General features: G+C 38.9%; 1 protein-coding gene across 1 annotated transcript in view; it reads left to right on the plus strand.

The window, feature by feature from the left end:
- Positions 1-17873, plus strand: part of VEGFC (vascular endothelial growth factor C) — an 83666-nt gene that overhangs the window by 1161 nt on the left and 64632 nt on the right. The window contains exon 2 of the mRNA XM_026847004.1: positions 14-249. Coding sequence (XP_026702805.1) covers positions 14-249 — 236 coding nt within the window. The remainder of the gene's footprint in view (positions 1-13; positions 250-17873) is intronic.

A 17873-nucleotide genomic window follows, 5' to 3' on the forward strand; every position in this document is an offset into this window, starting at 1 on the left:
GGGGTGCCCCGAGGAGGCGACCCCCTCCGCAGCCGCACCCCGCCTCTCCCCGGCAGGCAGGAGGCTGGGCGGCCCCCGGCTCCTTCCCTCCCTCCCTCTCCCCCTCCCTGCCGCGGAAGACAACCTGGTATTTCGGTTCTGCTTGAGCTGAGACCGGGGGAATGGGCCCTCCTCCCCCCGGAGTGCCCGCGGTTTGGTAGGGCCCCGCTGCCCAACAGGGATGCTCGGAGCAGCTGCAGCAAGGACAGGGTAAGTAGTTTCGTGACACCAGCAACTTGAAACTTTAGCTCTTGTATTATCTATGAATATTTCAATAACCCTTATAATGTCTTTAGGCTCTGGCTCTTGTTCTTTAGGTAGTTTTGAATTGGGAACATTCAGTGAGTATATGCTGCCTACCTGGGAGGGCAAAGTATTTGAAATGAATAAATAAATAAAAATAATTCTTTACTGTTTGTTTGTTGAAAGTTTCAAAATGAACTGGAGGGACCACACAGGCATTCTGGGCATAAATAACTTCTTAGGATATTGAAATGAAAGTGTGACAGTAGCATGTACCTAGACTGAATTAATGGTAATAGGGTAACAATAGTGGGAGTAGGTTATTATGGTAACAATAATGGTAACTGCTATGGTGACAATAACTGGAAAGAAGCCGCACAGCTGAGAGGGTTTGCCATAACTGCACCTTCATTTTGTGGCATAGTCAAACATGTAGGATTATGAGAATATGCAAAAGCAGTACTGGTCAGTTGTCCCACTTGGTGCTAAGAGGTTTAAGACTCTATTTATGCAAAGATTCTTAGTTTTGTATTAGAATGGGAATAACAAATGAAAATGTATTTGCCTGTTCTGAAGTGCATCCCTGAAAGTGGCATTGGGACCTCTTTACACAGACAGCAGTAAAGTACAGGACAGTCTTTGTGCTGTTATTCTGTGATTTGCTTTTTCAATTAAAACAGATATGCTTACTTGAGCTCTATTTATCTTGGATGCTACCTCCGCTGAGAGATACCTTATTATTATTATTATTTAAGAATTATTTTAAATCAGACCTAATTGTAAAATGCTACTAGTTGATGGCTAATGGAATTTAAATGCTGTTAGTATGGGAGTGTGAGTTAATTCCTGGGCTTTTGTCCTGTCACTGTATCCTGATGGTGTAATCTCAAATGCATCTATTTTATAGCCAGTTTATGTTTATGAATGTAATGTACCTTACTCTACATTGTGATGTTACATGCACTGGTGAGAGATGAGGCCAGGTTATCTGCTCTGAAAACAAGCATAAACCTTACTCCTGGTATTTAAGCAGTGCTAAACTGAGTGGGTAGGGAGAACGTTATTTTTTCTGCTGTTGCTGGTTTGTTTGCTGCAACTTTTCTTTTCACATGTGTGTAGCCGCTCTTTTTTCAGACACACACACACAGAAAGATGCTGTCTTTTTGTAGTTGCACAATTTGTATCAGATACAATGGGATGAACATAAGTAATGTAATAGAACCTATAATGAGGTCTCAGCAATGCTTCTGCAAACATAATTATTGAAATTTGGCATAGCCTTTTGTGTGAATGGAGTACAATACTAAGCTTCAAGAGCTCACGTCACTTTCTAGTTCTCAGTGTAGGCATGTGCATTCCTGGGTATCTTGTATAAGCACACTTGTGTGCCTGTGAAGGATTTCACGGCATTGCTGCTGACAAGTAACTGCACTTCTGAAGGTTCTAAAGCTTTAGGGATCACTCTTAACACTTAACCAGTGTTTTCAGGTCTACAGAAACATCCAATCAAAAATATTATTTTTACGCTCACTTAGGTTAAGTGTATGTTTAAACTTGTCCATGTTCTTCAAGGGGGTGTGTCCAGTTACTTTAGTAAAACCAAACCAAGACTTGTTCTTCAGGCTGTTGTAACTGAGAGTGATGGTATTAATCGTCTCCCATTGATACCCTGCATCCAGGATAGGAAGTCTGTCTAGAACCTCATGTTCAGCTGCTACTTTTTTGAATGTGGTCAGTGATTCATTAAGACAAAATGCTTGGAACAAAAGGAATCCAACTGAAGTCAGACTGGTATCCTATCAAGTTTAATATCCTTCTTTAATGTACAAAATGTGCTACAGCTGTTTGTAGAATGAACTATAAGAAATTCCAGGCAAGGTTGTTATTTGAAAGATGTAAGCTCTCTCAAAGTCTAAACTGCTTCTTAAGAGTTTTGTTTGGTAAGGTATTGGGTTTTGTTTAGTGAGTAGGATATGTATGATTGTTTTCATTACCTATTATAAACATTCAATACCTTCTTTTTACCCCCCTAATTCCACCTTGCTTCTAACCTGAGTGATAGATAATACCAAGTTCCCCTCCATCTTTATTTGTATCTGCTTCAAATGCACTAATGGCTGCATAAATTGCAACAGAATTTTAATTTAAAACATTGATAGCTTAAGGCACCCATGGGGGATTTTTTGTTGAATTCCTATTGTATATGAATTTGTCAACTTGGGATTTTTGTTTTGTGTTTATCTGTCACCAGAAGTTTTTCTGATGACTTAATATTTATGTGTTACTGTATTTTTTCCCCTGTTACATTTCAGACTTTAGTTAAGAAATAGCTAAACTGTAAGTCATTTATTCTTCTGCTCTTCCATTGTAATAATTGTAAAACAATCCCTCTAGCTTTGCAGTAATTTGTTTTTTTCTTTTGACATTTGCTGACTTGTCTAAGATGGCTATAACTGCTTACAAAAATTTAGAGACTGCAATTGCTAGTGGAGTGAATGAGTATTTTGATAAGATGCTCCTATTTTGCAAAGACGAGTGGTGTTCTTTGGGAGAAGAGGAGAAAATGCAGGAAAACCCCTTCTGATAAGTGAAGGGGAAAAAAAAACCCAACAGTAGCAGTTGATATATTTTGGCTATATTGTAGTCTTTCCTGAGTATGGGTGAATATGTTATTTTCCTGGATGTAGTTACTAAGGCAATACATTTTCTTGCAGGAAATTTTTGTGATCCTGATTATGGTTAAAGTCAATGAAAAGTGATTGCTTGGGGAAGTTAATGACATTAATTATCTGATACTGCCATCACGTTGAACCCTGTAGTACTCTGTACTGGCTTCACCTACTTGATTACAATTTACAAATAGCCTGACCTCAAGGATGCAGCTCAAAAACTGTTGAAGGTTCCTTATTGAATAGAGCAGAACTTATTATCCTGGACAAGGGAAAAATACTGGAAAAGAATTGGGAAATTCTTGGAAGACACCAGAAGGCTGCTGGAGAGCAGAGGACATTGGTGTTTCTCTCTGGTGTCACAGGTGTGGGATCCCCTGTGTTACTCCTACCTACTTGTGGCGGCATTGTGAAATAAGTCATTCTAGGAATCTGGTATCTAGAGCAAAATCCTTTATGCCATTAAATGCTTTAATAATTTGACTTTCCTTATTTAAGAATTGTGTTCTGTTGAGAGAGAAGATAGGAATTCAGTAGAAGGGATTGCTTCTGAGAACAGACATAGCATTTGGTTATTTCTTCATTTTTTTCCCCAAAGGAGATCTGTAGGAACCTCCCCAACATCCACACATGGATGTGTGAAAATTTCTGGGATTTGTAAAGATTGTCAGAAACAACAGATACCCTGCTATCCCACTGTATTCAGCCTTGGTGCGGCCTCACCTTGAGTACTGCGTGCAGTTCTGGGCACCACGATTCAAGAAGGATGTTCAGGTCCTCGAATGCATCCAGAGGAGGGCAACAAAGCTCCTGAAAGGGCTGGAGGTATGTCCTGTGAGGAGCTGCTAAGGACTTGTCTAGTTTGGAGCAAAGGAGGCTGAGGGGCAACCTCACTGCTCTCTACAGCTTCCTGAGGAGGGGAAATGGAGATGGAGGTGCTGAGCTCTTCTTCCTGGTATCCAGGGGTAGGATGCAGGGGAATGGCTCGGAGCTGCTCCAGAGGAGGTTTATAATGGACACTAGGAAGCATTTTATTACTGAGATGGCGGTCAAACGCTGAAACAGGCTTCCTAGACAGGTGGTCGATGCCCCAAGCCTGTCAGTGTTTGAGACATTTGGGTAATGCCCTTAAGAACATGTTTTAAGTTATGGTCAGCCCTGAAGTGGTCAGTCAGTTGGACTAGATGATCGCTGTAGGTCCTTTTCAACAGAAATATTGTCCTGATCTAATCTATTAGAGATAATTCAGAAGAAGCAAAACTACTCTAACTGTCCTTCAACTTTCTTTGACTGCAGAATTCAGCAGACCAAATGTTTTGTTGTAGACTCTTCCAACTGTCAAAAATGTACTTGCTGTATCAGTCACAATATTTAGACCCAAGAGAAAAACTGGCCAAGTGAAGCTTCACACGTTAGCTGCTGTCTACTTACTCCTGTTTGTGTAGACAATGAGACATTTGTGTTTGGTTGGTTGTTTCATGGGTGTTTTTGTTTCAAATTGGCCAAGAGAGATACAGTTGGGTGAGTAACCTCTGCAGTCTGCTCAAGGAACAGTCTCATTAGAGAGACAAAGAGCAGCAGTTTTAGAGGTTGAGGTATTGAGGTACTTCCAGGTCAAATGTTAATATTAGCAAGGCTCTATTATAATTATGATTCAAGTAAGAGCTGTTCACCCCTTTCAGTTTTGTTTGTTCCTTAAGAAAAATAGGGAGGGCATTTCTTGCCAGAAGTGTTTGAAGTAATTTTGAGATTTACTTTTTTTTTTAATATCTGTTTTCTTTGAAAATGTTCCATTTGTAGCTCTGAGAATTCACCACAATCTTGACTCATCATTCTTTTTGACTAACAACTGTGAAGTATTGCAAACTATATGACAGCTTTGTGGCTGCTGTGAAATGGAGACAAGGAGGATAGCATGAAAGTAGGTTTTACTGGAAGTCAGTGAAAGTGTTTGTATTTTCTACCCCTAAAAGGATCGTTCTTTATTTGGTGTACTGCTAAGGATAAAATCTCTGCTTATTTGCACCCCTGCTATTAGAGAAGTATTTCTTCCTACTATTTCTTCTTAGAAATAAAGCAGAAAAGGAAACTTATGTAACTTCAATAATTTGAGTAATATATATATATATTTGTAACTGGCCATGGATACACTTGACAGAAACATACTTTGCCTGTAAATGTAATAGTACCCAGACTCTTGATGGAGACTGGATCGTTTTTATAGAATCATTAACCTATGGTTAGATTAACCATAAGTGTAATTAGCTGTCTAAGGAAACTAAGAAATAAACTTGTGAAGTAGTGCCTTATTGACGTTTGTCCCTTGCCTAGGGACAGATGTTTTCAAATTAAGACGAAGTCTCAACTTCCTCTTCACCCCACCCGGTCCCCAGCAAATCTTGCATAACAGGCAGAGTGCTGCTGTGGTACAAACATGACCATTTACTTTGTTTCATATTTTTCATTTATGTCAAGATACTCATGTTAAGATTTAATTATCTCATTGCTGTAAGGATTTTTAAATAAAATATTTCCTTGATATCATTAATATTGAAATATTCTGTGATTTGGAGGAAGCAAGACAATCTTGTTAATAATCAGCAGTCTTGCACTGTTGAATCACAGGAGATTCAGTGAACATGAAGTATTTTTTCCAGGAAGGAAGATAGCAATGGACAATTATTTTGTCTTTCCAGTTGGGTGTGTTTCTGACTGGCTAGAGAAGAGCAAAACGTGTATTCATTTACAAATACCAAGAACGCTGTTGTGCAGGCCACAGGACACAGCTTTGAAGAATATTAACAGCTGCCAAATATCCCACTGACGTGACTGAATGTAGGGGGTATTGGGCTGTCTACTTTGTAAAATTTCATGGAGGTTTCATCTAAACTGCCAGGCAACAGGAGCTAAGAATTTAGGCTCAATATCACATTCTCTGAAGGTCTGCTTGCTAGAGTGTTGGTGATGCTGAGTTTGTGCCTTCTGCCTTGTGCTCCCAGGAGCACCCTGAGACATGAGAATTTACTTTTTTGAACACACAGTTTGGAAAGTTCTGAACTCTTCTTGTGGCTCAGCAGAGCACAGCAGGTGGGCACCTCCTGGATGCCTCAGTGCAATTTCTTTTTCCTGCCAGGAATGCCATGTTAATAGTACTGGGCACATGAGATTGTCCAGGCCCCTCCTAGGGGAGGGGATTTTCAGTGTCTGTGTTCAGGGAGGTGGGTTTGGTGAACAGTTTGGACTCAGACTGAGAGTGGTAAATTGGTTGATAAAGGATTGTCTCTGCAGTTACAGGTCCCTTCAAGACGGTGGTGCTCAACTCAGAGTAAAAGCAGTCTGTACAACTAAAAGGTGTGGAAAGTAAGGCACGAAAAAATACTTTTATTTTTCTTACCCAAGAAGAGCTGCATATTTCTCTCTTATCAACTATGAAGATGATGTGGATCTCTAGGATTAATTAGAACCTTGCTTCTTTTTTTTCTCCAGGTGTCTGGGTCAGCAGGTAATCAAATCACTAAAGACAAACTAAAGGAGTAAAAAGCTGTAGAGGAGTTCTGAGTACTTTCCTTTCCAAAATATCTGTGTACAGGCTGATAATGCAGTAAATGCACACTGAACCATGATCTTGGAGCAGAAAGTAGGGGAAGGAGCAGTGAAGGATTTCCAGAGAGCAGGACCATGCTTCAAAGGAAGGAAGAATTAGGCTGTTCTATTGCATCAGGTAGAACTAAAGAATTAGGCAAACTTAAAACTGAACAGTCATTACTAATCTGGATTAATAGCATAAAAAGGTTCTTTGTATTAATGAAACTCTTTGGATATTTTAGCAAACGGTTTCAGAAAATTAATGAAACTTTCAAATCCATGTGTCTTACGACAGGCAGATGATTTCTGTTTTTCCCTTAAGCCTGTAAGTTGCTGCTTTACTACATGATTAGTTGGCTTATGGTATTTTATTTTGAGTATTGAAGTCATGTAAGAGTAGAGCAATGGTTGTACCTGGTCAGATAAAATGTATGCCACTTTCAACAGTATCCAGCATGGGCAAGCTTGTTGGGCTGCTGCTGCTGCACAGCCACTAAACATGCACAGTGTGCCCCTCTGATGTGACAGAGGATGAATTAGTGATGTTGGAAACCTCATGCACAGCACATGATGAGGAGCAATCTGTCCACCTTCCCCCTCACACCTCCTTGTCCCCAGTTCTTTCCAGGAGAAGGCTGCCCTTTGGTCACAGGCATGTCTCTTCCTGCAAGATGACAGTGCCTGCTGAGTCTTGGCCACAAAAAGTTTCTTTTTTTTAATCCTCTGTCCTGTGAGCTGCCCTACTTAATTCCCCTGTGGGGGGCTTGTTGTGCAGCATCCAGCTGATTTCTCCCCAGATCATCTCATGGAAAGAGTTTAGGAGATTCATACTCTGCTTGCTTTGTTTTTTCACCTTTATGTCTCACAGACTATGGTCAGGAGAAGCCCTGAAACCCTTGTGTGTGACTGTGTACCTGCTGCTCATTCCTTGGCCAGCTGGGGACTTGGGTTGGAAAGCCAAATGGCTGGCATCGGATCTTCACAATGTCCCCAGGCTCATCATGTTTTTTGTAGTGAATGGGCAACCATGGCAACATCCACCTGGCCACAGCCACTCTTGTGGCTCTTCCAGTACCTCTTAGGTTTTTTGGTTGAACTACTTCTTCTCTTTCTATTTATGCCTTTACCATCCAAGGCCCTGACAAATTACAGGACCTACTTGACAACGTCCTTCTGAGCAAAGAAATGGAAAGTGTCACTACATGCTTGCAGATTGCTGGCAGCAGGACAGCTTGTGGACTTCCTTGCCTTAAATGATAAGGTGTGGGTGGGGTGTTCTTTTGCTTTCTCTTAATAGCTTTCAGTTGACTCTTCCTGTGTGTTATCCAGGTGTTTATTGAGCCCACAGAAGCTTTTGACATGAACACTTTTCTATTTCAAGAAGTCTGGCTTTGAGGGAATGTTCTGTTTAATATATGTCATAGTAAATTTAAAAAAAACAAAGAAGACCCAAAACCAAAAGAACCATTCCTTTTGCTTGTTTTGAGCCTGACACCTGTTAATTATGTATGAAACTTCCCCAGTTCTTGTCCTGGACAAGGCAGGGAACAATTCTGTCCATGATGCTTATGGTTTATTTAGTCCCCCTCTCCATTGTTCTTTTTCAGATTAAAGAATCTTCACTCATGTAGCCTGCTTTTTGTAATGAAGCTGTAACTTACCTTTGATCATCTAACTTCATACCTTTCTTAATTCTCTTTAAGACTGCAGAACAAGGAGAGGGGAGAGCCAGGAGTGCATGCAGGAGTCTGGATTTGGGACACCACATATATGTGTAGGGACGCAATGACGTTTTGTTCTTTTTCCTAATAATTCCACTTAATATTTATTTTTTAAGTGTATCATGATTGGAGAGTATTTTATAACATGTCAGATGTGAGTATGGTTAAAACATCTCTTTTAAAGAACTACCCATATTTATCCTGAAGAACTGAATGTAGGAAGGCTTTTCATAGTTATTACTAGTTCCTCAAAACCCACATAAAAGCTGTTCTTAGGGGCCTGTTTCAAGATGATATATGATTTAACCTATGTGTTCAGTGTGCTCTGAATGTGTTTTTCTGCCTGCCACATGTGCACAGTGAGAGATTTAATGGGACTAGCTATCTTCTGAGTTATAAACCATGAGCTGTATATTTAATGTCCTTAGTGATTTTTTTTTTAATTTTTTTTTTTTTTTTAAGAAATGAGATGTGCCCTCAAAGTAATCTGTGAAATATGCCAGCAATCTTGCAAAGGTTGTTTATACCTGTTGCAATAAGATGTTAAGATGTCAGCTTGGTTATGTGCACTAGCTAGGTGCGTATGACTAAGCAAATTTGTCACACTCACACTTGCAAATTTTTAGATACACGGCAAGCTTACCCTAAAGCATAAGAATATAAGAAATACTCCACTGGGGCAGAGTAATGGTCTTCCTAGACAAGTGTTTGGCCTCTGTCAGGCTCAGCAGCATACACTGTTCTGTTTGAGGAGAACATTCAGGTTTACTGCAGTTAACTCCCCTCATACATACCCCTCTTAACATCTGCAGTTATTGGACTGAAGATATTAGAAGACATGCCTCTGTATCTTCCCTTCAGTATCTGTTTATGGGCATCTTGTCCATAGATTTGTCTAGTTTTATACTGAAGATGTCATGAGCGGTTAATAGATCCTGAACTACTTTATACCAGGATGGTGCCATCTTGGGCGCAGTGGAGTTTCTTTGATTTTGGTGATATCTGCAATATCTATAAAGACTACAGTTAATCTACTTCTCCCTTCTTTGTATCTTGTGTGTTACCCCGGCACAAAAGTTAGTTTCAGCACTTAGAAAATAAAATTTGTAGTTTATTTTGTAATCTGGGATATATGTCCTGAAATTTTCAAGGACCAAACTAAAGAAGAAACATATGTCATTTAATTATTTCATACTATATTTTGATCTAATACGAATGCGTTTTTTTATATTTTGGCCAGTCACAGGCACTAGGTCCAATGTCAAATTTCCTCCAACCACTTCATGAAAAGGCTGGTTTCATTTTTGCCTTTAGACCTTTATTACACGGATGGTGTCTCTTCAGTTGCTGTCTGCTTGTGGTTTTCCCACCTTTGGGCAGTACTTTCCCTGTAGGTCAGAATCAAAATCTTTAGCTCTTTTGAGATGCTTATGGTGACTGGACCCTTATTATGGATTTGGAAATTCCATCTTCCAAATGCCATTTGGTGCATACAAGTGCAGTGCTGAGTATAGGTGTAAAACAGGAGATCCTGGTTGATAATCCTACTCTATAGAAAAGTATGGGAAGAGTTGCAGGAATATTTAGAGGAAGGTGGTGGAGTTGGATCCTTAACAGTTGGATCATGAATTTTGCTTAATTCCCTTGTCTTCCAGAAGGGGGGAGAAAATAAGGCAATTAAGGAAAAGCTCTTCAGTTAAGGATTATATAATGTGAGCTTTAGCAGACATCCAGTGCTACCCTCTTAGAAATTTCTGTTATCTCCTAAAGAAAATTAAGTCATCTAGGGTATGGATTTTTTTATTGTTCCTCTTTCTTTGTGGTGTTGGGACATCTTTCCTCTGCCTTGCTAGAGAAGTACTATGTGCTTCTCTGAGGAATTCATGCATCTTACTAAGGGTCCCACTGAAGCATTCATGTTTAAATCATTATCATCTTAGAGATATTATCTAACAAGTGATATATCAAATACAGTTTAAGTTGTTCTGGATAATCTTCAGGTTTTTTCTTCTAAATCTTTGTTCCATGTTTGTGTCAACCTATTGAATTTTGCTGTTATTCTACATTCTTTGTTAAAACTGTGAAAACTGTATTTAGCTTTGATTTTATTCTCTTCCACAAATAACATGAATCTCAAACCCTTGTTATATTCATTGTCATATAGCCCCTAACTTACACACTGTTTAACACATGCTCTTTCAAATTACATTTTTATAATCACTGTATATTTTTTTAGCTTTTCGATTGCCTAATGAGGAAACTATTAAAAAGAAAGCTTACTCAGAGCCAAAGCAGGGTATGTTCATTAGCTAACTGGTTTCATTGGAATGGGAATTTCCCTTTGACTTTATGAGTTAGTGCAGGGTTGAGGAATTTAAAGTAAATGCAAAGTCTTACTAAGATGTGTAATTAATTGCTTATTTTATAAAACTTGCACTGATAGCTGAGTAGCAATCTTGAAAGAAAAATTGAATTAATAAACATTCATTTTAGTAATTGTTAAAGTGGCTGAATTTCAGGCAGAACCACTCTTATTCTCTGCTTAACAATTATTCTCCCATGTCCTTTCATAAAATCAGAATTATTTTGCAACCAGCATCCTAATACTCTGAAATGGTAATGCTTTAGCTGGACCAGTATTGGCTTCAAAGTCTAGGAAACTGAAAGAAAACAAACAATAAACCCCCACAACATTTCTGGCTCTGCTCAGTGATGATCACAACAGTGTGAGAAATTTCTACCACCCTCTTTATTTAATTCCAAACTGTCAGAGCTGTACCTGGGAAGGACAATTTTTTTTTTCTTTTTTTTGTGTTACTGAAAGTGCAGTATTTGTACTTAAGAATTGTCTGCAATAAATTAATTTTCTAGTGTAATCATGGTGCTGTAATCAACAACAATGTACCATTGTAATTGGTCATACCTTTCTGGGTCCAGCCATAGCAGTTGAAGAATGCAGTGTATATGAGTACAAGCTACTGCATGGCATCTGGGCTATGGTAAATAAGGCTGTACTTGCAGCATAAATTTGACAGAACGAGTGCTCCAGCCAGAAGCCTGTCCCTGTTCCCCCTGGTTCTTACTCCTTCCTCTACTGGTGTTAGAAAAGCTGGTATGGGGGAGGTAAGACAAGGGTACTTCTTTGCATAGCAGCACAGATTTATGCTGGATTATAGTAACTTTATGACAGTTTACTTATGAGGACTTTTAAATGCTAAGTAAAACACTTTAGGTAAATCACTTACAGTGACTGCTCTTGCTTTACTGTGTAGTGAAATTAATTAGTAGTTGTCACATATCCGATTGCACCGATTCTTTCATGGGTATGTTACCTCCTCACAAACACGTTCTTATGAACTGTGGCTACCAACATGAACAGTTTATTCCAATAAAAGTGTCTTTTTCATGCAATCTTTGCAAGTAATGAGGATGTTTATGTAGGTCTTTTAAAGCAAAGTAATTTTTTTTTCTCCTTACATATGTATAAAATTCAGTCATACTAAAGTGAAAGGCTGGTAATACTGGACCATATTGCTAATTTAACTGTTCAGCTATGCTTCCTGCAGAAGGTGGCCCAGGATCAACTATTAAGGTCCAGCTCAGCTTTCTTTGTGGTTAGGTAGTACTGTGGGTGTGTTCTGTGTAGCGAGAGGATGATCAGACATATTTATAAACAGATTAATTATGGCCACAAAATCCATGCAGTTTATAAGCAGCTAAATTTGTGCTGACAGTTTGTAATAACCCACCAAGGGATGGGCTTATTTCTGTTAATATTGGACAGAGGTAGTTGTCCAAAATGATTTCTATAGAAGTACTGTAATTAAAGTGATTGTGATCCCTATTAAACTATTAGAAGGACTTATAACTAAATATTGCTTACCTTCTACTTGGACTTTCAGTGACATGAATTCAGTGTTTGGAAAACTTTCTCTGATATGAATATAAATAATATGCTAGCCTAGGGCCAAGATAAATCTAGTAGTATTGACAGACATTGCAACCATAAATGTATGTCGTATAGGAATGTATACGCTATACTTTGCTACTTTAATAAAAATCAAGTGTTCAGAGGTTTCACAATGCTACAGTTAAAAACTGCCTTCTTTTGTGATGTTCTAATACTCTTTGGAGTTGTCTGATGTTCAGGAACATTGAAAGGATCAGCAAAAATGCCCACAGTTGTACCACCTGAGTCCAGAGGACATTCTTCAGCGGGCATGGGCCTGTGTGACCAGTTTCCCAAAGTGTTGGGAGTGCTGCCTTTTCCCTTATCCACTCCTCACTATCACCCCACATCCCAGCTGGCTTCATCCTCCTTATTTAACCTATTCCTCTGCCTGACTGAATGCGGCTTGGTATGGGGAAGTGATAAGTAGCACCAGTCTAAGTGCTTCTACCTCCCTTACCATAGCATTTGCTAGCCCTGCTGAACCTAATTTAAGAGATGTAAGGAAACATCCAGCTGAAGAGATGGAAGCCACTGTCTTAAGAACTTCCTTTTAGCTCATTCAAGGTAGCATTATGCATTACTAAAATAGCCAAGGGGGCAACACAGGCTGTACTTCTAGGCTTCTGTCTTTCACCTGGGTTCTTGAGCAGCTCCTGTGTTTTAAATCTATCCCTAATTCCTTGCTGCTTTCTGTACTACTTGCTTCTCTGCTTCATCAAACTGTGAAATGGTTTGATCTCTCCCTTTCCTGCTCCGTACCCATCATCCTAACCTTTAAGTGCCCTTTCTCATGCACATAAATGGCAATGAAGATGCACCAGGCTGTCACAGCCCTTTGATTCCTTTGGCTCTTCATCTCTGCATAGCAAATTCAGTGCCAACCCAGGTTCCTCTTCAGTGTCCCCCTCTTCCCCCATCTTCACTATCATTTTTGTTCCCAGTCATTTTTGTTGACCCTTTCAATGTCCCTGAACATCAGGCAACTTCCCACTAGCTTCAGATCACAGCTTGCTTTTCCTGCTTTTTACCACTCTCTTCTGTGAGATCCAAGTTTCAGCTGCAGACTCTAGCTCCGTTCCTTCTCTTCATCATCCTTCCTTTTTTCTCATTTTCTTCTCAGGGCACACTGAGCCTTTTTCTGCTTTATGCTTCTTTACACTCAGGTTTACCCTTTTTAGTTGCCTGCTCTGGAATCATTGAGAGTACACAAAAGAAAAAATTCTCTGCTGTTGCTTCATGCCCTGCTGAAGACCAGAGCTATACCTGCAAAGCAAGTCCTTTTCAGCAACTTCAGGGAATATGTAATGATTGTTCCTTAAACCTTTTTGTATTTTAGCAGACCAATCTGCCAAAGTCTTTACTGGAAATTCATAAGCTGTAATGCTTATTTGTTGGGCAAATTTTGCTGAAGATACTGAAATATGCCCCTGAGGCACCCTACATTTTTTCTTGTCTATCACTCCAGATCACACCTCCCTGTCAGTTTAAGATGCTACAAATCTTCATTGAGGAGGCTGCACTATTTTAATGTGGACAAGAAACAGGCATTAAGACAGTTCCCCAGTGGAAAAACCAAGCTTCATGTTAAAGTCTGTCAAAAACCTTGAATAAACAGCTAAAACCAAGTCTTAACAAGTGGAAAATTTGGAGCAGTTCCAGCTGGAAGTTAACTGCTTAAATCCGTGTAGTTTGGTGCCGCTAGCCCAAACAGTGTTCCCATTACCCACTTGCTTATTTGTCTCTTGCACTATCCCTTCCCAAGTCAGGGATGTGACCTGAATGATAGCTTGCATGGGCAGAAGGTGTGAGGGTTAAGGAGTGCGCGGTTAGACCACACTTTCAGTCTGGTTTACCTCTTGTCTTCACATATGTTTGTGTCTGCACAGGGGATGAGGACTTGTGGGAGGGCAGGAATAAGCAGTTGAGAGGAAGTAGAGCTGGGCAGTTATTTTGGTGGTAGTCTAGGACATTTGTTGATCAATAACTCCAGATCACAGTGGTACTGTTAACTCAGCTGCAAGGGCCTGTTTTCTTTTCACTTTGTAATGTCCTATGTCCAATGGCCTTAGAGCAGAAAACACCTTGAAGAAGGCAGTAATTCTATGGAAAACATCTGGGGCTATTGGTTGGCTTTATCTCACTTTATCTGCTTTAAGGTTAAGCAACTGAGTCATGCTGTTTGGACTCCCGTTGTAACTAAAAGACAGAGATAGACACCTACAAGGAACACATGACATGACCTCATCAGCCACAGTTTCAAGGTTTCTTCAGAAATTTCAAGTTTCAAAAGTTATCACTTTTAAGTGGGCATACTGACTGGGAGGATAATAAATAAGTGTGTGTGTGTGTGTGTGCGTGCGCCTTTATCTTGTGTAACTGCAGCAACTCTTTTCAGTTGCATTCAGTGTTTTCCATATCCTCTTTGCTGAAATTGCTGTGGGATTTTTCTTAAGTATATGAAGCTTTTGTCCTCAGACCAAGCTTGAAAGGTAAGTGAAATACTGAATATTTGCTTAATGTTTAAATCCCGCTGGTTGGTGCTGAGTTATGAAAAGTGTCTGAAGGAGAAGGTGAAAGAATTAAAGAAAAGCAGTAGCAGCAGGGAAGAGATGGGAACTGCTGTCCAATTATTCCTACAGCTTCAGCAACATGTAGCCAGAAGCTAAGGCTAATAGAACACTATGTAACATATTCTATTCTTGAGAGAGTCTGAAATATATTTTATTTTTAAAAAAAAACCCAACTGTGTATTGGATCAATGCATCTGATACCTAACACCATCTGTTGTCTTGATTCCCATTCAGTGCTAATACAGTGGAATTAAAGGAGAGATAATTTTAGTATGGAATTTCCTGAGGTCATACAGTTTTATTTTAACGTATTGTTCTGTATCCGGATGCTGTTGCTTAATTTAGGTCTAACTATAGAATATAATTATGCTGTTTCCACGCTTATATGTATAGACACACACACACACACACACACACACACAATGTGTCTATATATATACATAGTTCCTTTTAAATATGTATTATTATTTTCAAGATATTTAATGTATACTTAAAACTGTCAGCTAAATTTCTGCTATAGCTGAAGTAAAATTATTCAGATTTTTTCCATGAAATAATCTTTTCTAATTTCATGGTTTGGTTTCCAATAGGTTGGTTACAATTTGGAAAACTAGAACCATGGGAAAGACAAATTTAAAATGAAAATAGTCTTAAAAATAGGGATTTATTTCCATTTTTTTTTTTAACTGCCTATTTTTACACAATGCCTGGAACTTCCTTACCAGCTCTGATAAATGTGGAGGAGAGACTCTAATTGCAGACTGATAAGCTGTTTTTCAGGAGGTGGTTATTATACTTGTTACAGTCTTGATAATAATATCATATCTAGGTGTATGTTAAAACTCAGGATGTTCACTTCCTATGTTTATTAATATTTTATAGATGTAAAGGTTTTAAGTCTGTATACTCATATGTAAGTATACTATTGAAGTCTAGTAGAATGTGTTATCAGGAGTAGAACAGTTTATTTACAAGAAACATATTTTCAAGCCAAAATCATGTCTTTGTTTAGAGAACCTTTACTAATTGTCAGCAGCTTGACTGACCATACGGTCAAATCATGGTGTCCACTCTATCTGATGTGGATGAATAAGAGGCTGCGTTGAGCTAACCTTGGCTCTTCTCACTTAAAATATTGTATTGCATCATGTGTCACTTCATAGTATAAAAGTTGATAAAGATATGCATGAGACAGAAGTAATCAACTTAATAAACTTCCTTTTATTAATCTGATACCTTTAAGTAGTTTCCCAGGTCTTTATTTCCTGATCTGCACAGACTGAAGTACATTCATGATTATAACTTGTTCCATAGTTCGTTCTGTAACTAAATGTGACTGTTCACATATGTACCTTTAGATACAGTCAGAGACCTTTGTGGCAGTACCAATGAATCAATTCCCTACACTCTGCTAACTCAGATGCCAAGGTTGGGGTCTCTTTGACTCTTGCTCTTACCCACTTGCTTCGTCTTCATCCTTCTTTAATAAGTGTTTTATTTTTTGTGGCAAAATGAAGCCTGAGTCACTTGTCTCACGTTTACTAATTTCATCCGAGTCAGAGGTCCTTCATAGTTACCTTATCTTTTTCCTCTTATTTGCCCCAAACTGTGAAGTGTCAATGCATCTCTCTGCTTTAAACAGAAAAAAAGTGCTTCTGGTAGACCATGATAACAAAAAGAAAAACCCAGGTGATTTGAAGTCAAGCTCTGCCCCAATGCTCCAAGTGATAGTTTCATCGAAAATATGACAAATGAGGAACACTGAATGCAACTCCCCCTATTCTCCATTCGTATTTTTATGGCAAAAGGTTATTTAACTTCATTAGAAAGGAAAGTGGAAATTAATCAATTAAAACCCTTAGTTCAAATCCAGTGGAGTGCCTTGATTTTTCGACATAATCCTGACCCTGTCAGGCCTTGTGTTTATGATCGACAATGAGCATTGGCAGAAACAAAGTATTAGAGAAAATATCTTCTTGAAAGCCTGGAAACTTTAACTTAGAGTAGTTCAACTGTCATGTCATATACTCGTTTGAATGGCCCTAGTAATAAATTTCAACTGTTTCATATGGCCTATAAAATGACAACATTTAAAGATAGGGAGAGCGATAAACAACCATGTATTACTGTTGCAGAAGTACTTCCTATGTCACTGTTACCTGCTACATTACATACAAAACCTGTTTTCATCCTGCTGTTGTACAACGCTGGCAGTCTCAAATGTGAGAAATCATGAGTCCAGCAAAACAAAATAATGAGACTTTAAACTCGTGATACTTGAAACAAAACTGTGATTTGCCTTCTAGTATTTAAGATTGAATATACTTGTTTTAAAAATAGAAGACTACAGGAAGAAAGATTTAAAAGCCAGGGTAAATACATTTCTGTGATCCTTCATTAAAGTGGTGTCACTGAGACAGAATCCTAAGAACCTCACATATGTAGAAGGGAACAACAGTGAGTTGTAGCAGAGATGTACCCTCCTCTCCAGTTCTGCCTGTGGTGCTAGCAAGACAGCTACAGAGCTACTGTCTCCAATTTTGACGTCTACAGATGGACCTGCACTGAAAAATTGGGGTGGGGGAAAGAGAAGCATAATAATAAAAAGAGAGAGAGGAAAATAATGTTGAGTGACAGTCTTAGAGTTGCAGATTAAAAGATGAGTGGGAAAAGCATGTAAAAATCTTTGGAAAAGAGAAAATATAACATGGCAAAAGGCATAGCAAAAATGAAAAACTGAAGTCAGATATGAGTTTTGGTTTGTTGTTTTTTTTTTTTTTCTGTGAACTGGGAGAGTTGACTGATCTTTGGAATAAACTGTCAAGGGAAATGGTGATCTGTCAAGTCTAGATGCTCTCAGGTAGGAGTCTTTATGTTTTTAAGATGTTTGATTCAGTGCTGAGATATATAGATGAAAATGGCCATTGCAAGCAGGAGGTTAGAGTAGATGATCTTCCTTTGGTGTACCTGACCCTCCAAGCAGCATACTATTTTTTGTACAGGCACATATAGTGTGGTGTGCCTGACTACAAGTACAAAAAAAGCATTAGAAATCCCATGCTGAAGTCCGTCTGGATTGGTATTTCATCTGATT

The sequence above is a fragment of the Athene cunicularia genome, assembly GCF_003259725.1.
Source record: "Athene cunicularia isolate RWA chromosome 4 unlocalized genomic scaffold, athCun1 chr4_part1, whole genome shotgun sequence".
In the NCBI taxonomy this organism is placed as follows: Eukaryota; Metazoa; Chordata; class Aves; order Strigiformes; family Strigidae; genus Athene; species Athene cunicularia.